Consider the following 22,241-nt stretch of genomic DNA (forward strand, 5'->3'; position numbering starts at 1 on the left):
ATTAAATTAGAAACATCTCCTCTCCTTTTTAATAAAGGAAAACGATTAGGTTGCATCCAAAGTTGTCTTGCATGAGCACATACACCCTCACCCCTCAGTTTATTTTAATTCCTCTTTCCAGCTATTGACCCCCTCCCCATGCCTCATCCTCCACTGTTCTGGAGGATTCCCTGGCCCTCAAGAACACATCTTTCAAGGGGCACAGCAGGCTTCAATGGAAAGGAAAGTATGAGAAAACTCCATTGCACAAGTGGGGTTCTGCTCATGCTATTGGATTACCTGCATCCAAGCAGCTCATTTTCCTGATCATGTTCATTTAACATTTTGTTATTGCAGTGGGCAATAGACATCCCAGCCATGAGTATTTCAGTGCTTTGCACTGCTTGGGAGGGTGTGTGGATTATGTTCAGGGGTGAACTTCAGAGTTGGAAAGCCTTAGAGCAGTGTTTCTCAAACTGTGGGTTGGGACCCGTGGGTCCCCATTCATTTCAATATTTTATTTTTAATATATTAGACTTGATGGGTAGACTCACATGGGTATGTGACTGCATTTGGGGAGATCTGTACTTTCCACAGGCTACAATGTATATGCAATTGTATTTGCAATAAAAGTAAATGGGACTAACTCCTGGGTAAGTGTGGGTAGGATTTCAGCCTACAATTGTTAAAAATGTTCCTGCTTGATGATGTCACTTCCAATCATGATATCATTTCCAGTGGGTCCTGACAGATTCTCATTCTAAAAAGTGAGTTCCAGTGCTAAAAGTTTGAGAACCACTGCCTTAGAGGTTATCTAGTCCAACCCCCTCCTCAGTGCAGGCAACTATGTAACATGACCTCTCCTTCCCTAGAAAGTCTCTTCCGTTATTCTCTCGTGTTCATGCATTTTCTATGCAATCCCAAGTTGTTGCAGTGCAGTTGATACTCTTGTGGATGACAGTGTCTGAACTTGTTCTGAGGCAGAAGTATTATGGGTTCTGAGAAGGCAATTGTTGTTTATCTAGCCTTCCTACTATGTTGTTGGCCTCCACTGTTCATTGTTTTGTGCAAAGTGCTCCCTTTTGGCAAAGTTTCCATCACCAAGCTCTCGTTTGTGCTCTTTTACCAGCAGTATATTCCAAAATATATGTAACATGAGTGCCCAAGAAGGAAACAAGCCCAAGTGCAGCAACCCTGGGTAGTGACCAATGGTGCAGCTGTATAACAGTCCAATTCTGAAGCTGGCACTGAGCCTCAGTGCCAGTTCTGGGAGTTGCAAACATTCCGTAAAGTATGTCTGCAGTGCCCTGCAAAGACTGAGTGCCAGTGCTGGGCCAGCGCTAGTCGGCACTGAGCCTCAGCGCCACGAAGAGGATGCCGCACCACCAGAGGTAAGCAAGACCGGCAGCATGGTTTTTCGTGGTGGTGGGAGGGCAGAACAGGTTGGGTGCAAGGGAGGACTGGGCCAGCGGGGGGGGGGGGTGGAGTCGGTGGCTGCATCTGTCACCGCATCCTGAAGCCCCTGACACAAACCTTCTCAACTCTGCTCCCATTAAAACACAGGCTCAGAGCTGAGGAGACCCATTGCTGCTGGTTGCTGTCTGCCTGGAGGATGGCAAGGGGTGAGAGACAGTCCATGGAAGCACTTCACCCATTTGCAGTGTGGGAGTTAAATCAAGGGAATGTGTCTTGGAAAGGAAGGGAGAGGCAGCTGTTGGATCTCTGGCAAGAAGGTACAAGGACAGAAAAGATACACACCACACAGAACTCAGAAGTAGAGAAGAAAAGCAGCAAATACTAAGTGTGCAGTCAATGTGACTTCACATAAGACAAAACAAGGAAAGTAGTGGTGGAAGCCTTTGGTGAGGATGCTATTGAGAGAAGTGTTCCACAAGTTTAGTTGACCAGCCTATGCTGGTTGGAATGAGGATGCCCTGATTCAGCACCAGTGGGACTAGGAACCAAAGAAAGCATGGTAAGGTACAGGAAGAATGGTAGAATGGGCAACGAATGAGGAAAGGCATAAGCAACAAGAGATTCTAAAACCAAGGGATTTAATAAGTCTTTGCCCCATAAAATCCTATGGAATTCTAGGTGGGGTTGACTCCATTGTTAGTTGAACCTACTGGGTTCTCCCTTTGTTTTCCGAAGCAGCTGAAGGTACAGTGACTAGTTGGAAGTCTGTTGGCTTATTCTTAGATTTAACTTAATCATGGGGTTGGTGAGAACCATTTATGGTATGGCACCTTTCCTGCTTTACAAAAGTTGTTTTTCTCCAACTCAGGAGTCCTTAGGAGGTGGCTGTGATCACAAAACATTAAATCTGCTGACCCAGCAGGATTTGGAGCTGGAGGGATTCATCTGAATTGCAGAGGTGTGAAAATGCCATTTGAAGCTAAGGAGTAAGCAAGTCATATTTGACTCCATAGATCCACTGGGAGGGCTGATTACACGATTCACTGAAATGTACTGGTATTTCTTCTGGCCTGCTAGCAGTAAAGGGAATTAGTAGTGATCCTTTCTCATTCAGCAGGCAAGAGTAACTTGAACATAACTTGGTTGTGTTACAGTCCAACAATACCTTTGCGTTCATTTTTCAACATGAGAATGACTTGTAAGTATAATATCATATTTTTAATGTGCATTACAGAAAGAGTTGCTCAGAGTTCTAAGATAGCACAGCCTTCAAGTGAACGTTAGAACAAGTTGAGCAGAGGTGTAAACTAGAACAAATTTCCCAAATATCTTGTTTGCTTTTATACACCATCTACCCTTTCACTTGTCAAATTAATACCATGAGTAATATATGAAATAAATATCTGAATTGTCTAAGTAATATGCCAGAACTCAAGAGTGAAGAAAAAATGCATTTAGATTGATAGAAAGGTAAATTCAAAAGGGCACATTATCATTAAACTGCAATTATGTATTATTTGTTACAGCTGTCTAAAAATGTAGCAGGACTTGGAGCAGAGAAAATTGACAGAAATTGCAAGCAGAACGAAAGAAAAGAAAAAAGAAAAAAATATTTTTTTTGTTACAAGAGGCTCTGCAGGAGCATAGCAGCAAGCATTGTGATAATTAAAGCAGAACTGTGGATATTAACTCTTCTAGTTACCCCTTTCCCCTTGGGACTGGGGATAAGAATAGGCCCTCAGTTTGGCTGTACTTGTCATGACTGAACAGCCACCGGGTAGATAGGACTCGTTAGCCTGGGAAGGCAGCTCATCTGAGAGAAGGAAAACTCTGATCCCAATCTTCCACTGCCTTGTGGCTACATCCAGTTATGGAAAAGGCTTCAGGAGTCAACCTCGAGGCAAATTCCGGAACCGGAGTCGCGGAGGCAGTTCATGGCTGAACACGGTCACGTTCTGGCAACTCCTGTGACGCCGCTGGAACCAACCGTATTGGCCTCTGCCTTTCCATTGGACCATTTCAGCGACGTGGAGGGAGGGATTTGCTGCATGGGAAACAGCCTATCCTCCATATCTACTTTACCCAGGCTTTGCGCACTGGAGAGGACACTCTGTTCCAGAACCACCATTCAGAGCGTGATACCATAGTCTTCAGAGACTGAAGGATGCCAACATGGAGATACCCCTGAAGTCCATTAACAGGAGTACAGTCCAATCCTAACTTGTGCTGGAGCAGGAGCCCAGCGTGCCTGCGCTGTATCCTGTGCATGTTTCAGGCAGGCAGAGGCTCAGCCAGGGGCAAGGGGAAACTTCCCCTTACCCTGGGGAGAGCCACTGCAGTCCCAATGGGGCTACTTGGATCCACGCCACCTCTGGAGGTGGTACAAATCCGAGCAGCCCAGGACTGCCCTGGGCCACCAGGGGTCAGGATCTGGCATAACTGCCAGGTCCTGGCCCTGCTTCCTGCTCCCCATTCACCCACCCTGGGAAGCCAGCTGTCCACCCACCCTCCCCTGCCCTGAAGTACCTCCCTCTTGCCTCCTCCCTGCCCTCCCCATGTACCCCTCCAAAACCCTGCATTGGCCAAGCTCAGCCGGTGCAAACGTACACTGCCCCAGGGCCCGCATTGGGGTCGGTGCCCACCCCAAGTCCTCCCCCCCGGCCACTGCAAGCCAGTGAGTGGACTGGCAGCATTGCCACAGCCTCCCCTCTGAGGCTGCTGCGGAACTTGAGCTCTCCCTGCCGAAGAAAATGGCCTCCTGTCATGGGGGGGCATATCCTGAGCTTTCCTCACATGTGCGCAGGGCTTGCCTCAGACTGACAACAGTAGGGGTTGAGTGCTGGGGGAAGGTGCTGGTGTTTGGGGACGTGGCAGATTTTTTATTTCTCACTTTTTTAAAAAAGTGCATATGAAATCAAAACCTGGAATTGATGTCACTTCTGGGGCATCATTTTGAGCTCCACACCAGGCAACAGGATCATTAGCTATGCCACTGCCTGGACATAAGAGCCATCAGATGGACAGTCACAACTGGACAGCAAGGCAACAAAGCCCCCAAAAAACCAGAAGTGCCTTTCTAATGCTTTCCAGAGGCCATTCTGAGGCTTGTGGAGGCTGCATGTGGCCTCCATGGGCCTCAGAAGAGCCTCTGGAGGCAAACAGAGCAGAGCTCTGGTCAGTAGCGTGGCTAGGGGGGTGCAGGGGGTAGCAGGTGCACCAGGCTACAGGGTGGGTGGGGGCAACAATGTGACTGAGGGGGCAACAACTTGCAGGCAACAGCACCTGTGCACAACAATTGGGCTGCTGCCGGCAGCCCTGCCAGTGCCAGGCACTCTGGAGGGAGGAGAGGCAACAGTCACGGAGAGAGGTGAAACTGCATGTTGCCCCTCCCTGCAGCTGAGATAGAAGGTAGTCCAGCTTGTCGCTTCTGGCAGAGCTCAAGAAGCGCAGGTCGCAGCAGGCACAAGGAGCTGGCCCTCTCCCCCTCCCGCAGCTGAGATGCTGGCAATGGGCACAGACCTGCTCGGGGGTCTTCCTTTCATGCACCTGCCAGCCCTCTTTCCCTCTGTGATTTCCTCCACCTGTCCTGCTCAACATGCTGCCCCCTGAAGCCCTATTTGGCTTAAATGGCAAGAGAGGTGCATGGGGAGCAGAGCAGAGCGCATCAGTGCTTGTTTGGGTTTAGAGAGGGAGGAAGAAGTGTGTTGTGGGGGGGCTGTTGGATGCTGATCAGGTCACTGGGTGTGTGTGTGAGTGTGTGAAAGAGATGGAGCCCCTGATAGACAGGCATAGCCCCCAGAGACCCTTGTGGAGCCCAGCCTGGACTGAGGAGGGGGTTCCCCTTGTGCAGCGGGACCAGTTGCTCACCACTCCCCCGCCCTACGCCACCTACTCTCCTCTGCTCATCACAGTCCTCTCTCTACTTGCCTGCCCCCTATTCTTCTCTCGCCTCCTGGCAAGGCTGCAGCAGCCCAATTGTCTCCACAATCTAAGCCAGTAGGGCTTGCTCCTGAGTAGACATGCAGGAGATTGAGCTCCAAGGCTGCAATCCTCTCCCCACTTTCCTGGGAGTAAGCCCCATTGACTAGACTGGGTTTGTTTCCAAGTAGACATGCAGAGGATTGGGCTCCGAGTTGGCTAACTGTGATAGGTTACCTGCGCATGTGCAGGAACCTGAAGAGGGTCGCAAGCAAGGCACAGCAACCTGGGAGGCAAATTGCAGCAGGAGCACTGAGCAGCAGGTAGTTTGGCCTCATCATTTATTCACATAATTCCTCAGTTCCACTTCCTAAAGATCAGCTGCTGGCTCTTATGATTGTCTCCAGTCCCCTCCTGCACATCTCAAACTGTGTAAGGCTGCAATCCTACTTTACTTCACTTACCAGGGAGTAAGCCCCATTGAACACAATGTGACTTACTTTTGAGTAGACATGAATAGATTGCGCTGTAAAAGTGCAATAAGTACTTTCAACGAATGTTTGCTATTTTAAAATATTAGCTAACATTTCTCATTCACTTTATCAAATAAAAAGACCCAATGTAATTAATTAAATTTGATGTAATTGCCGGGAGGGGGGCTACAGAATTTTTTTTGCACCAGGCAGCAACTTGGTTAGCTATGCCACTGGCTCCGGCAGCTCATGTGGGGCCAAGTCTGGCTCCATGTGGGTCCAGGGGATGGAATTTGTGGATCCGGGGAAGGAAATTTCACAGATAAACAGGCTCCACCTGTACTTATTTCTGGTCCTCACATGCTTAATGACATTGCTTCCTGCTTAATGACATCTTCTAGCTCTCATCAGGTGCCATGAATGCAATTTGGTCCACTATATAAAACAAATTTGACATTCCAGCCATACTTTCTTTGTGAGTTGCTCCTTACAACAGTGCCAGCAGAGCAACCCAATTCAATGTAATTACCCGGGCTCCAATGCAGCCACGTCAATGAGTGTGTGTGTGGGGGGGCTGAGTCTCAGAAGTCTCAAGGTAAGGCAACATTTGTCCCAAGGCAAGCTGCCATTGCCTTGACAGGTCTGCTTTGAACTGCAATGGCAATTTCTGAGTGGACCCAGGTAGGTGGATAGAGGCCTGGAATGGGACTAGGACTGCAGTTTTCAAATTCGCAGGGAGTTTGAATCCCACAGTAAGTCTTTGTGGGGATGGGGGAGGCAGCAGCACGATCCCCAGGATCGCACCACTCAGGGGGCCTGTAGGGGCTTGGGTGCACTTGCCCAGGCGCAAGTGCCTGCAGGTCTCCTCAGGTCAGGGAAAGTGAGAGTGGGGCGATCGTGCTCCGCCTCCGCAAAACGGGAAGCAGAGCGCGATCGCCCCACTCTCACTTTCCCTGACCTGAGGAGCTCTGCAGGCGCTCGTGCCCGGCTCCCCGTAGCCAGGGATGGCTGCTGCAGGGACTGGAGGGTGCACCCCTGTCTCTGCAGCCCGGTCGAAAGGGGAAGTGGGGCAATCGCACACCGCTTCCGGTTTAGCGGAGTGGGGCGCGATCGCTCCGCTGTCACCTTCCCTGACTGGGGGAGCCCTGTCGAAGGTTGCGGTTTAGCACACCCCATCCCCACACCCTGCCCTGTTCCTCCCCCTCCTTGCTCCATTCCACCCACCACCTGCTCTCCTGCATCAGTTTACTGGCACTGGGCACCCATGATGGCTGCTAACCATCTGTGGTAGCAGCTCAGCTGCACTCAATTACACATAACAGTTGTAAAGCACACCGTGCTGCCAGGACGTGTGTTCCAGCAACGTAGCAACCCAATAGGATTAGGCTGTTCAGCTGATTTGAGCTCTTTTCAAATTAAGAGCCCAATCCTAGGCTCGACGTGCCAGCTTACTGCCTACGTGCACTGTCGCAAACGAGGCCCAATGCCAGGCCAGCACCTGTGCTATCCCAGTGTTGGTTGGCACTGGGCTAGCGTTGGGCAGTCACCTGGCCTCCGCCACTCAGCAGTCGCACCGACTGCTGAGCCGCGGAGAGGAAAGTAGGGGTGGGGAAGAGGCGAGGAGGAGACGTTCTAGGGAGGAGGGAGATGGAGGGAAGGTGGGGATAGGGTGGGGATGAGGCGTGACAGGGAGGCGGGAGGCCAGGAAAGGGCAGGGGACGGTGTGCAAGGGGGAGAGAGTGGGGTGGGAGGGAGGTAGGACCTCCACCGGATACTGAGCATTCAAGTGGGGCTCGCTGCCCAACACAAACACTCTTCCCTTGCTTAGCCCCATTGCAGGGCTACTTCCCTTATCCAGAGGAAGAGGACAAAAGTCCCCTTCTCCTGAGGTGCTGCCCGCAGCTGCCCGAAGCATGCAGGATGTGGCGGTAACCGTTTTCAGTGCCACGGCAGTCATGCACCCCGGGAGCTCAGGATTGGGCTGCATGTGAGCAAAACTAGCGCTAGCCTTAGTCCTAGTTTAACTTAGTTGTAGATCTTTATATGTTTGGGAAACAAATCTAAAATCTGATTTGCTTCCACCACAGTCAAAGGTTCACTGAGAGTTTTTTTGTTTTGTTCTATTTAACAGACTAATAAAGAAACCTTATTTCTTACTGGAATAACTAATGATGTTGCAGTTTACATTTTTCAATGGCAACTGGGCTTCTTCAGCTAGTGGGAAGGAAAGTCCAGCTGGGGCTCTTTTAAACCTGCTCTCAGATTTCTCTGACATAATAAATAAGGCTCATACACAATTTACTGGAAATGGACTTCCTGAACAAGAGAGAGGCTAAAGATATGGGGGAGGAGTTAGGGGGGTAGGCAACCTTGATGTGGTTATGCTTTCTTACCAGGATCTCTTGGAGGCAGATGTCTGCTCTGTGTACCAAGAGTCGACATCTAAGAGCAGTAACTTAATATGCCAGAGCAATTTAAACTAGTTTATGAGGTAGTATACATTTCTTTTCTTTGGTCAGGGTTTATGAAAATAGTTACTGGCCAAATTTTGTTATCATGTGGGTCTTATTCACATGTTCAGTGACCACAAGGTGAAAACAGATGGGGAAAAGAGCCCTTGAACATCACAGGGTACTTTCCTCCTTTTTGTCTTGTAATAAGATATTTCTACCCACCGCATGTCCTGATGGCTCTCAGGGGCAGCTTAGAAAAATTGCTATTAAATAACAGCAAGCCACTCAGAATGCCAAATCAAAACTTAAAACAACTCAGGGCCCAATCCTATCCAACTTCTCAGCACCAGTGCAGCCACGGCGCAGGCCTAAGGTAAGGGAAGGAATGTTCCCATACCTTGAGGAGGCCTCTGTGACTGCCTCCCCACCACAGGAAGCAGTGCATGCCCCACTAGTACAGCTGCACAGGCACTGGAAAATTGGATAGAATTAGGCTGTCAGTCATTACAGTAATACCGTATTTTTCGCTCCATAAGACGCACCTGACCATAAGATGCACCTAGTTTTTAGAGGAGGAAAACGGGGAAAAAATATTCTGAACCAAATAGTGTAATAAAATATTTAATAAACTATAACAGAATAACATTTGAACCATGTAAAGTGAACAGCAGTCAACAGTGGCATTAAGAACCATTATCACTGTCATTAACAAATGGAGAGACTTAAAGGTTTGAGTACTCTAGTTTTCTGGAAACCCCAAGAACTCATCATCGCTAGAGTCAGAATTTATGAAGCTCACAAAAGCAGGTACACACAAATAGGGGATCACATTATCTTTCTGCTACAATGATGTTCTGCCAAATCCCAATCCACTGGGCCTTGTGCCCGCTTAAGGCTGATCAGTCCCCCTTGTGCAACTCACCAGTGCAGCAAGCAAAAGTGAGTCCAGTTCCAGTCCACAGATGCCAAGTAAATCAGTCCCATCAATCAGAGTTGCCAAATCAGAGTCCAGAACCAATAAGCCAAATTACAGTCCAAGGTCAAATCCATCAGGGTATCCAAGGCCAGTCACAATCCACAGTCAGATTCCAAATTCAATAAACCCAGTCAGTCTCCTCTCCTACCTCCAACCTGCACTCCTTCAAAACCTTTTCTGCCTCAGGTATTCCTTATATCCCTGAGGGCCCTATTGCCTTCCAGTGGCTGCAGCTGTGCAACCCACACTCTGCTGAATGCCCAGGCCTTACCCTTAAAGGGGCCACTGCTGACACCACATCTACCTCCTCGCCAGATCTTCCGTGATTCCAATACAAATGAACAAGTGGAAAGTCCAACCACAACTTGAATTCTCAAGACACAACAAACCTCTGGATTTATGGTGAGAACCGAGCCTTACCTGGGGCTTGTGCAATAAGCAAACACTGGCATTCTGACCAAGGAGACAGTTTTTTCTTTGTGATGGGGGGGGCTTACATTCAGATGCTGGATGAGGTGAGTGAAAGCGCCCCTCCCCTGCTGTGTGAGTGTGTGGGGGGGGCAGAGCATCTGTGTGTGTGAGAGAGGGGGGAAAGTGTTTGTGTTGCAGAGAAGTTGTGATGCTCCAGGCTTGGGGGGGGGGGGAAGAGAGGCTGTGATGCTCCAGGCTTGGGGGGGAGAGAGAGGCTTTCCTGGGAGTAAGCCCCCCTGACTCTAATGGGACTTACTTCAGAGTAGGCATGCACAGGATTGGGCAGTGAGACTGCCACCCCACCCACGCTTTCATGGGAGTGAGCCCCAGTGACTCTGAGACTTACTTCTGAGTAGCCTCTGACTGCCAGGGGAAGCAGAGCAGAGCGAGGGGGCGGGGCCAGGGCCAGGGCTGGGGCGGAGTTTTTTTGGGTTTTTTTTTGCAGTATTCGCTCCATAAGACGCACACACTTTTCCCCCCACTTTTTTGGGGGGAAAAAGTGTGTCTTATGGAGCGAAAAATACGGTAATTAAGACCCACTTAAAAACATGTAACAATAACCCAGCAGTGGATAAGATACTCTGGTGAAAACAGCAGTCTATCTTACTCTTTGAATGTCTGACCCATCTTAGGAAATGAGGGCAGAACTGGCTTGGTGAGGCTCTTCATGGAGAGCACTGTCAGGGTCAGGCTAAGACTCAAGCGCAGAGAGTCCATCTAAAAAGGGCGAGGTGAGGTGGTAAGGAAGTCTGCCTGTATACCCTGACTAGTTGGGCAGGCTATTGAGCTAGCTCAAAAGCAATGGGTAGAAAATGGCTTAATATTTTCTGTGGGTTTGGGCGTTTTCCAAAGTTAGAAAACAGTATTATGTGTTTTTATTTATAATTATTTATTATATTTATTTATTACAATTTGAATTATTATTCAAAATTTACATTGTAATTATAAATTATAATTACTTTAAAATTATGTTAGGTAGGTGAAAATAGATGGTATAGTGTCAGCAGATGCAGCCACAGTCAATACCCATGCACTTTTGCCCATAATAAATAAAAACCAAATAAAACAGTTTTTTCCCTGCAAATTTAAGGTCTTTCTTTTTTTCTTTCTCGAAGAAGTGCAGAAAGTGGTGTTATGTGTCTTTATTTCACTATCACAGTGTTCTCTCATCACTAGCAATGGGTTTTCAAAGATGGAGGGGACAGCATCAGCTGATCCAGGCTGGATCAGCTGACTTGCACCCAATCTAGCAGTGCCCTCACTGTCTTCAGGCAATGTGGCTGAAAGGCTGTGCTTACTGAAGGGCCAGTGCATGAATGGTGCAGGAGAGAAAATGCTGAAGATTGGCTGCAGGAAGGAAGATCCAACCTGAGATGCCTGCCACCCCCCCCCCCCATCACCCTACAATCTGGGTCTATGAGGGGTTAAAACAGGAAACACATTTCTTTTTTACAAAAATTCACTGACAACATGCATAATCCTGGCTAGAAACCACAAGAGGCTATTTGTTTAAAAATGGAGAGGGGAGGAATTCTGACCGTTTTGTCAGAAGTGGTACAAGCTGTCTAATTTTGCTGATTCTCAAAGCTGTCTCAGCATTTAGTAACCTAATATTTGCATCACTTAAACATTATACCAATGAAAGGCTTTTGTGCAACTGCTTTACATTAAGAATTACCCAAGGAAAAGTATGGGTTTGGTTTCCCCGCCCCCCTAAAGACAGATGGCAATTGTTATTTGTGAACAAGCCTCCATCTCAGTCCAACCATCTTCCAATAGAAACTGCTCCTCTGAGCAGGGCAATGTGCACAGACAGGAGCCAAAGGGAAGGTGTCAAAGTGCCCCAAGCTGCTTGTGACTGTTTTTCCTCTCTTTGACAAATATGTTGTGAAGACCTTAAACCATACCACCTCTCATAATGCAGAGGATCTATTCTGGATACTTGAAAGTTTGGTGAAACAGTGCTAGAACACATCAATAAAAAAGGAAACCAACGCTGAATGGTCCCGTGCTTCCTAGAAAGCACTGCTCTCATTGGCTAGAGTAGCTTTCAGTCATGCTAGAACAAAGCATACTACAGTACAGCACAGTTTTAGGCTGCCATCCCAGTAGACTTAGGGCCCAATCCTATCCACGTTTCCAGCCGCAATGCAGCCCCAAGGTATGAGAACAAATGTTCCTTTACCTTGAGGAGGCCTCTGTAACTGCCTTCCCACCAAAGGATACAGCACAGGCCCCATTGGCACAGTTGTACCACTGGAAAATTGGACAGGATTGGACCCTCTCTTGGGAGAAAGTTCTTTTAATGTCAGGACAGTTTTCCACATGAATGTTTTCAATCTTGACACAAGTCTTAAAGTTGATGATGTAGACGCAAGTCCTCTTGGTTCTAAAGGGGCTTTCTTCCAAATAAGTAAACTAAGAAAGAGGATGAAGGTTACTGTAACATTATGAGGGACATATAAAACATTTGAATAATCAGATGAGAGGGCTAAATTTACACAAGGTTACTTTGACACAGAGCTGCATGGTCAGGAAGCAAAGTGATAAATAACAAAGAATGCAGCCCAACTGTAATCACAGATCCAAATGCCAGGAAGAAGCTGAATGGAGACAAGTTTAATCCTTAAGTGTAAATGGGGTTTTGATGCCTCCAAAATGCAGATGAAGCCTTCCAGCTCTAAGTCCAGCTGGAACAGCAAACTGGGTGTCTTGCGATCAGTGCCAACTTCCTGGACTCCTGAATCTGGGAAAAACAGTGAAGGAAAAGTTTCACACCTTCAGCGGTCCTCGCCATATGCAAGATTAAGCACCAATCTAGGTGTAATCCAATGACCATCAAACAAGCTATTACACCCTCAACTAGGTGAAAGATCACCCTAGAACTCAAGCGGGTCTAAGTGGTGCTGCAGGACAATAGAGGACCTCCTGATTGAGACACCACACTGAAGAATCCCATTGGATTCTGAGGGATGAAAACCTGTACAATCCCTGGGCTTTAGAGGCTTGTGTTCTTTGTTTTCCCATTGCTACCTCCCCACTATCCTGCCTGCCTGTTGGGATTCTGGAGCATTCACAGCAGCACATGAAGCAGCCCATTTCATATGGTTTCATGACAGGGCTGGTTTGGGGAGAAGGTCTTTTCAGTTGTGGCATCCTGTCTGTGGAATGCCCTCCTAAGCTAGCTTGCTTGAGTCCTACACTGTCACCTTTTCTCTGCCATGCAATGGCCTTCTTATTCATCAATGCTTCAAAAATTCTATTAAGTCTTTTAGAGCCCAGTCCTATCCTCCACACACACACACACACACACACCCCTCTGGTGCAGCTGCACCAAAAAGAAGCATGCTGTATCCAGTGGGGGGTGTGTGGATTGGGAGGCTTTGGAAGGGGAATTATTTCCTCTTACTCCTCTGCAAGCCTCCGGATCCACAATGGCTCTGTAGCTGGCGCTAGTCCTAGAAGACAAAGAGGGTAGGGAGGCTGTGAAAAGAGGGGACCGTATCCAACATGTGCCACTGCCACTGGATCCACACTCTCCTCAGCCTCCCTGCCCCCATTCTTTCCCCTCCCCATCCTGTTTCACCCCCTTCCCATCACTGCCTTACTTGCTCTGGCAGGTGTAGCGGGTTCTGGCGACAGCCAGGGAGTGCTGCCACAACTTTCAGCAGGGCTCCCAAGGGAGCTCTTAAGGTTCTTCCTCTATTGTGATGCCCTGCCCTGGACAGCCCAATCCAGAATAGGACAGGGATGCTGTACTACTTTGGGTATGTCTCCAGCTGCATTTAATTCGATTTTGTGTTTTTCCTGTGTTACACTGTTTTTAACAAGGGCCGAGCTATTTTATATGGAGTTTCTAAGTGTGATTGTTTACAGTATCTATGACTGCAAGAGGCTTTGTATCTTTTTAAATAGAAATGTGGCTTAGAAATATTTGAAATTTTAAAAAACCAATATATTTAAACCCAGGATAATAAAATGTGACTTGTTAAAGCTGGAATGCCAAGGTACTATAAAAGTGTTTGCCTGGCACTGGAAAGACAGCAGATTTAGCTCCACTCAACCCATCCTAGGAAGGACATTTCATGTTTGGGATACCACAACAGAGAAGGCCTTTTCTTCAGCAGGAGAGGGGAATCAGAGAAGGGCATTCCCTGATTATTATAAAGTTTGAACAGGCTCACAGTGATGGTCATGTGGAGTTAGACACATACTCCATGTGTCTAATTCCTGTGTTACTATCTGGGGCTTGGAGAATGGTTTGTAGCATGCCATCATATCTAGCATAGCAGTGATTCACCTAGTTCAGCACAGTAGAACAGGACTGTGCTGAAGGATCCACTGCCTCTCCGCATTGGGAGGGAGCAAAATCATGGTTAAAGGGCAGTTTAATGATCGTAATGCATTCCTAACCATGGGGTAGAGGTGACTGCTTTTCTTTAGCCATCCAAACTCTGGTGACAGCCTTTGCTCACCAAAAGAAAGTCACGCTTCTTAGATTGACAACTCCATATGACATTTTTACATGGTCTGGGTTCGTAACATCTAGTCATGAAAGCAAGACATGTATCTACAATGCCACCAAATAAAATGAAAGCATCCAGTATGTTTGTTCCAGACTAGGTCACTGCCTAGCCTATAACAAAGATGTTGAATGTTTTCAATAAAGAGCTGGTTGCATTGTAGATAAGTGCTGTGCTTCAACGGCTGAATCTGAAATTAAACTGCATGCTGGGAAACATTAATAACACAACTTCACTCACTACTGATATATTTATGTTCATTTCTTCCAGCTGTTATGTCAAGCCAAGCACCCTAGAGAATGTAAAGAAGGCATTGGAAATCATTCAGTTACACAGCGTGCCTTTTTTTTAACAGGTTCCAGGACCCTCAATTATTTTTAAAGTGTACTGCCAACCGTGGCATTTGAGAAGGCTCAAAAGAGAAACAGTGACCTCTGCTGGGTTCCCTGAAGAACTTAAGCCATATCTGGCAACAGCCTGAAGTACGATTACTCTAAAAGAAGGAGGAATGGTGTGTTCTCTTCCAGGCGAAAAGAATGAAAATAAGGCAAGCTAAACATACTTTATGTTGTCATAGTATGTTCATTTTGGAAATAAGCTCTTGTATCAATTAAGAAAAGCCTTCATCTTGGAAAAGGAAGAAAACCATAAAGCTTCAAAGCACCCAGAGCTTCAAAGCCAGATACAAAGACTAAACAATTAGCTGAAAAACACTCATCTCCCTTTTCAAGTGGTGATGAACTTAACTGACTGTCCCAAGTTATTGGGCCAACATGACTGGATTTAACAAACAAAAGGACTTGACTGGGCTTAGTGTTGACATTTAATCCTAACAGAGTGGTTGGTTCATCACTGAAACACTAAGTGCCCATATGAGCACCACCATATAACTGAACAACAACAAAAAAGCTTCTGTGTGCTGGTACTTGAGAGGGCACACACAGAAGTTGTCAAAGAGTTAGGGCAAGCCATTCACAGAACGGCTCCACTGCAGCATGGCCCTGCCCAGATGACTGCTGAAGTTGGAGTGGAAGCATTTTGCATGATTCGCCCCAGTCGCATGAAAAGTTTACAAATGTCCAAGTGTTGTCTGACAACCATTTCCACTTGGCTGCAGCAAAGGGACCTTGTTAAGCCATTTCTGCCCAACATTGCATACATGCAACATGGACCAAATGTGTACACCTGTGGGCTGGGCAGAAATGGGTTAAATGACCTGGCAAAGGCCAAATGCCATTTGGCTCCTGCCCTCAAAGGACTGTGCCTTTGATACTGTCACTGAGCCTGAGCATATGTACATCAGATAACATCATATTTTCTACTCTGCTTTCCCCTTTCACTATGGTCTTGCTTGTCCCTCTTTTTAGAATGTGAGCTCCCATGGGACCAGGAATGGCCTTCTCAATCTGAGTAAAACGCCATGCACACAGATGTGCATGTACAAATGCAAAGTTATGGTTTCCTTGTGGATCGGTAGCATTTACAGGGAGGCATTAACGTTTGAACTGTCCCTTCACATTGTGGGTTTGCACAATTCCTAGAGTTCACCCAGTTTTAAATTATCAGCTTTCCCCATAGAAGGAAGCGAAGGCTTCTGTGAAGGTTTGTCGGGGCTGCTGCCCTATGCACTTCCTAAGTACTAGGATGTAGGCTGAATGCCCTCTAGTTATAGCAAGGTCACTTGCCTGTGGCTGCGATTCTTTTCAGGACCAAAGTCCCAAACTGGCTACACTGGCAATTCCATGAAAGAGGAGAAAAAAATTGCTGACAATGCTGTGTTTCTTTTTAATAGCATCCTTGGACCCAGTTGGCAGCTAGTGAGAATTATGGGGTAGTCGACTGCAAGAGCTTAAATGAAAAATACTGTACTGCAATGTTCTTTGCAAAACAACTCCAGATGGTTCAAACAAGAAAATTGTAGTAAAATACTCAAACCCTCCATAATTAGGTAACCTGAACAGAGTGGGGGTTGGCATTTGGGTGTTGGAATGGTGCTGGAGTTCAGAATGAAAAAGGTTAATTGGACTCTGAGCATGAAAACAAGATCCATTTGTAGAGCTTCCTCCCTCTACCCACATTATTTAGCTGATTTTTAAGCATTTGACTGATGACCCAGTCCATCTCCAGTTGGCCCATAGTCAGTATCTCAGAGAAAGGGAAAATCCCTCAGACTCCATTCCCAACAGGCTGCTAAGTCAGTCTTTAGAAAGTGTAATCTGTTCTTGTATGTTACATGAAAAACATACCTAGAATGCTGTTGTCCACTTTCAGTCCTGCTTTGGCACTATTCACAAGTCACACATTTCAAGGCATTCCTAGCACCAAATGTGAAGCATTTGGCACCATTTTCCCTTACCAAATGCACAGCACATTTGTATTCATGTCTACTCAGAAGAAAGTCCCATTGTGTTCAATGAGGCTTACTCCCAGGAAAGTGTGTATAGGATTGCAGCCTCAGGGTGCAATCCTAACCAACTTTCCAGCACCGAAGTAAAGGCAATGCAGCTCCAAGGTAAGGGAACAAACTTTCCCTTACCTTGAGGAGGCCTCCATGACTGCCCCCCCCCCAAATGCAAGATGCAGCACATTCCCCATTGGCACAGCTATGTCAGAGCTGAAAAGTTGGTTAGGATTTGGGCCTCATTTGTTCAACAAAACAAAACACTGTGATCTCATGCTCTGTAATAGTTTTAGAAAAAGCCACCTCAGTTATTCAGTTTCATAAGCATTAGAAACTTTCATTACAGCTTTCCAATATTGCTCTAATGAATCCTGATTCCTTAAATATTAAAATGTTCCACCTAAAGTCAGACACACTCTCAGTCAGTGTTATCAACACACAGGGATCTCTCTGTATTGATAAAATAATTACTCTACAAAAAGCAGTCTTCTCTCATGATCTTCTTACAAGTTCCTTGAATTAATATGAATATGGGCGTAATCCTAACCCACTTTCCACACCGACATAAGGGCAACACAGCTCCTAGGTAAGGAAACAAACATTCCCTTACTTTGAGGAGGCCTCCATGAGTGCCCCTCATCTGCAGGATGCAGCACATGTCCCATTGACACAGCTATGCCACTGCTGCAAAGTGGGTTAGGATTTGGGCCTATATGACAGCAATAAGGCTTTGGCCCCAATCCTAACCCACTTTCCAGCACTGACATAAGGGCAATGCAACTTCGAGGAAAGGGAACAAACATTGCCTTACCTTGAGGAGGCCTCCGTGATTGCCCCCCTACTGCAGGATGCAGCACATGCCCCACTGCCACAGCCATGCCAGTGCTGGAAAGTTGGTTAGGACTGCGCCCTTTGTGCCATTCTGTTTCAGGTCTAAAATGTTTTTTTAAAACACATTTTTGGTTAGAACTAAAGGGCCTGCTTTTATTTAGTAATGCAGCACTGGGACTCTTGAACAGTGTGTACGATACGCCTCTATGTAACTAACAAGGGGTATACAATTTTATCTCAACATTACACAAAAGCTAATTACATAGCAACAGTTACTAGCCTGCTGGTTTTCTTCTGACATGTTTGACAGATGGGTCACAAGGCAAAGAAAAAAAAGTTCCTACCCCATCAATAGCTTAGCTACCAACTTTGAAAACAGTTTTCCATCCCAATTTTATCTATAAACTCTTGTAATCTGCAAGCTCTTGCGGCCATATGTACTGGAATACTTTTACTGAGCTCTTGTTTTGTTTTCTTTGCCTGTTGTTAGGCAAAAGAATTAGAAGGTAGCATTGCACAAGAGGTGAAGAGTTTAGGCATTTTTGGTGGTGTTCCTGAGAGTTTTAATTGACTTGCCACAATATTGATTTGCAAACATAGGAGCAAAAGTACACAATGATCTTCGATTCCGTATGGTAAACTCTGAACTTCGAAGGAATGTTAATTTTTGTGTGGATGAATAGCCTAAAAACATGATGTGCTCAGCTGGCATGTTCACAAATCCGTATGCCATAGAAGTATTGAGGATTAAAAAGAATGAACTTGTGGAAGCCATAAGCAACCCTGATCATCTTCTGCACTGGCTGATAGACAATAATGTCCTTGCACCAGAGAAGAAAATGGTTTTATCCCACTATCGAACACGAACAGCAAAGAACTCCCGGATTTTGGATCTCCTGGTTTCTCAAGGTGAGCGAGCTTGCAGGCTGTTTTTCTATCCATGTCTGAAACAGGTTGATCCAAATCTATATAAAAGCATGAGAAATTATGTCAGTGATGTGAATGGGAGAATTGGAGATGCCAGAAGGCAGCTAATAGGGTACCTACTCGAGAAGGATAAAGGATGGGTTCAAGAGGTTCACCACCAAGAGAAGAAAGATAGCCCAAGGCAGATTTTGGTTAAGCAAGAAAAACGGACTCGTGTCAAACGTGAAGAAAAGCCAGTTCTAGCTGCAGTAAAATCAAAAGACAATGATTTTAGTTCTTTTTCTATCTTTGATTCAGTTGCTATAGGCAATATTTCTGATCTAAAAAAAGTTTTAAAGGAGAGTGATGTTAATGCAGTGAACTCCTCAAATGAGAGCCTCCTACACATAGCAGCTGCTCATGGACACACTGAAATAATTGACTATTTAATCAGCAAAGGTGCCAAGCTAGATGTGAAGGATAAAAAGGGAAGAACCCCACTACACAGAGCGGCAGAGAGGGGTCATGTCAACGCTGTGAAAGCACTACTCCAAGCTGGGGCAAACATGTACAGCTTGGATCAAGAAGGGAAAACCCCACTTCATTTGGCCAGCCAAAACCAGCACATTGATGTTCTGAAGAGCATTTTGAAAGAAGAGGCGAGGCAACACAAAAACCGGCACAATTTCCTGCACATGGCCACTCTCAAAGATGATAGTGACCTAGTACAAATGCTCATAAAGAATGGTGCTTTGATGGATGCCAAGGATGAGAAAGGATAGACTGCTTTAGGGTATGCCGTGTCTCTGGGATTTGAGAAGACTGCTAAGGTGCTGCTAGAAGCTGGAGCCAACATTGACTCCCACATCATTGATGTAGCCTTTAATACCAACAACCAATCCCTCTTCAAGCTATTGCTGGAATATTCCAAAGGATTGTCACCAGATACTATGGTGTCTGCTCTCTTTAAAGCCATACAGAAAGACCTGCAGGGCATTGTAGCAGCTTTAATTGAAAGAGGTACAGATATCAATGCTCTCAATGAAATGCAATACACACCTTTGCTTGTGGCATGTGAAAAGGCAAAATCAGCATCAGCAAAAGTTCTGCTTGAAAAAGGGGCCAACTTGAAGGACAAGACCCCGAACTCAAGCAGTGCTTTACATCTGGCAGTTCAAGGTGGGGCCTCTACCATTGTAAAGATGCTCCTACGCCAAGGAATAGATCCTAACATTGCAGGCCAGGGAAATCAAACGCCCCTTCATGTTGCTGCATTTCACAATAAGAGGGAGCTAGTTGACATGTTGATTGATGCAGGTGCTAAAGTTAATGCAGCCACGAAGGAGCTACTCACTCCGTTGCACGCTGCAAGTCAAAAGGGTCATGCTGATGTTGCTCAAAAGCTGTTGCAGCACAAGGCCGATGTCAATCTTAAGAATAAATGGTCAAGGACACCTCTGCACCTTGTTGCTGAAACAGGAAATACTGCTATGGTGGAACTGCTTCTCAGCTATCATGCTGATTCCAATATAACAGATAAACAGAAGAAGACCCCACTTCACCTGGCAGCCCTAGGAGGCCATCTTAACACAGTGAAATTGCTGCTAGCTAAGAAGTCTCGATCTGGAGCCAAAGATATGGATGGCTGCACACCAATGCACTATTCAGCCATAGGTGGGCATACAGAGATAGTGAAAGCTCTTTTGATGGCAAGGAAGAACAAAAATATTGATGACAAAAATATCTGGAGAAAGACCCCACTGCATCTTGCAGCAGAACATGGCCACAGCGACTTAATACATGTCTTCTTGAGCAACGGCTCAGCTATTAATGCTTTGGACAATAACAAAGACACACCACTGCATTGCGCTTGCAGAGCTGGTCACCTTAACTGTGTGAGTACACTGGTCAACTGGGCTGTGGGGGAGAAAGCAAACCTACAGGCCACAAACAGTCTGAAGAAAACTCCACTGCAAATAGCTGAAAGTAGCTCAACTGAAAACCAAGCTCAGATTGTTACTTTCTTGAAGCAGAAAATGTTGTTAATAAAATAAATTTACAATGAGGGGCATGTAATAACCACTAATATTACTGTCTATGGCCTAACACAGTGATTCCCAAACTTTTTTGACTAGTGGCTCCTTTAACCTACTGGGCAATTGGCCGTGGCTCTCCATTAGGACTGCAACTCTATACATTGTATAGGCTGGCAGGTTTTTTGTGAGGGTTCCATGGCTCCCCTGACTAGTTTCAGTGGCTTCCTGGGGAGCCATGGCTCACAGTTTGGGAACCACCGGCCTAACACATCCCCATGTAATAAACTTGTGCCTGGGCTGGACCATTTCCAGACCAAAATGGATATGATGAACCTCTCAACTTAAAAAAACAACAACTTGTAACCACAGGGGCTTTGATATTGGTGCTGGGAAGTGTGCTAAGAAGGGGAGCTTAACCATTTTTCTCATGTCATTTTCCCAGTAAAGCTGCTATTTGCCTAGTAGGGAAAAAATACAATAAGACAGGTACATGCATTTTCCCCAGTGAGGATAGCAACAACTTCAGGAGGCAATTTAAATTGAAAAAATGAAATGGGAAATATGACATTCAGAGTTAATATGGCAATCCTTTGATGTTTTATGCAAGTTTTGATGCTATCTTCCAAGTATTTTGATATTGTAAGCCGCTTTGATCTTCTTAGGAAAAGAAGGGTATTAATCTTTTAAATAAATAAGGGCACAATCCTAACCACTTAGAAGTAACTTACAATCCTAACTTACTTAGAAGTAAGTCCTATTTTGTTCAATGGGGCTTACTATCAGGAAAGTGTGGTTAGGATTGCAGCCTAAATGTTCAGATGTGAAGGTGTTTACAAAATGCAACCTGCTTCATTCTGAGTCATTCTAGAGAAGTGAGGAAATCTATGTGAAAAATTTCTACGTGATATGATTTCATATGTGCTATGTTAGAGGAAATCTATGTGAAAGATTTCATAGCTGCTGTGGACTAGATACCGTATTACATGATGGGAGAAAAGTAGTTATTCCTTAATAATTCTTGTTATATTCTGAGTTCAGAACATACTACAGAAACGCAGGGGAACTTACGGAGAGACTGCTAGAATATCCACCTTATCGCAATCATTGTATGCTTTTGGATTTCATGACTATTTGGTTTGGCAATAAAAGACAGCCAACAGTTGTAGACCACAGGCAACATAAAAGCAAGTCTGGGGTCAAAGCTAAGTTACAGGCAGCCCAATCCTGAGTTACCCATTGCGCCGGGACTGCTGCATCTCCAAAATGTCTGTTGCGGCATCCTATGCACAACAGGGCAGCCGCTGGCAGCTCTTTGGGAGAAGGGAACTTTTGCTCCCTTCCCCCGGGTAAGGCAAGCAGCCCCATAATGGGGCTACTCAATTTTGTGGCAGCACTTGTGCTGCTGTAGAATCAATAGCCTCTCTGTAAGGCCAGCAGCCCAACATGGAGGCTCTGGATGCAGAATGGAGCTCCTCTGGTCCTACCTCCCTCCTCCCCACCCTCTCCCTGCCATGGAATGTCTCCTCCCCGCCTCCCTCCATGCCCCACCTACCTCTCCACCACCCAGTGGTTTGGGCGACTGCAGAGTGGTGGAGTAGTGGTGGTCCACCAGCACTGAGCTTGCACTGGTGCTGGACAGGTGCTGAGGGCTGCAGACATGCCTTACAGCACATTTGCAACACACAGCGCCGGTGGTGGACCAGCGCTAAGAGCTCTGGATTGGGCTCTAAGTTACTATGTTATTGCACTAAACTAGATCAATACCAATTTGTTTAGTTCCACAGGAACCATAATGGAATGCACCATGATTTAAAAGCACCAAGTATTTCCATGAGTTTTTATTTAATAGAAAAATTAG

The 22,241-nt window shown here is 46.1% G+C and overlaps 1 protein-coding gene and 1 long non-coding RNA gene across 2 annotated transcripts in view; one reads left to right on the forward strand and one right to left on the reverse strand.

Annotated features, from left to right (window-relative positions):
- Positions 1-17,613, reverse strand: part of LOC136649665 (uncharacterized) — a 30,262-nt gene extending 12,649 nt beyond the window's left edge. The window contains exon 1 of the long non-coding RNA XR_010794419.1: positions 17,422-17,613. This is a non-coding gene — a long non-coding RNA (uncharacterized lncRNA). The remainder of the gene's footprint in view (positions 1-17,421) is intronic.
- Positions 17,614-18,133: 520 nt separating this feature from the next.
- On the forward strand, positions 18,134-20,401 carry LOC136649711 (CARD- and ANK-domain containing inflammasome adapter protein-like). The gene is given in 1 exon segment (XM_066626537.1): positions 18,134-20,401. A coding segment is annotated over 1 exon segment (2,268 nt).
- Positions 20,402-22,241: the final 1,840 nt, after the last annotated feature.

This window comes from Tiliqua scincoides, chromosome 4 (assembly GCF_035046505.1).
Source record: "Tiliqua scincoides isolate rTilSci1 chromosome 4, rTilSci1.hap2, whole genome shotgun sequence".
Taxonomy (NCBI): Eukaryota; Metazoa; Chordata; class Lepidosauria; order Squamata; family Scincidae; genus Tiliqua; species Tiliqua scincoides.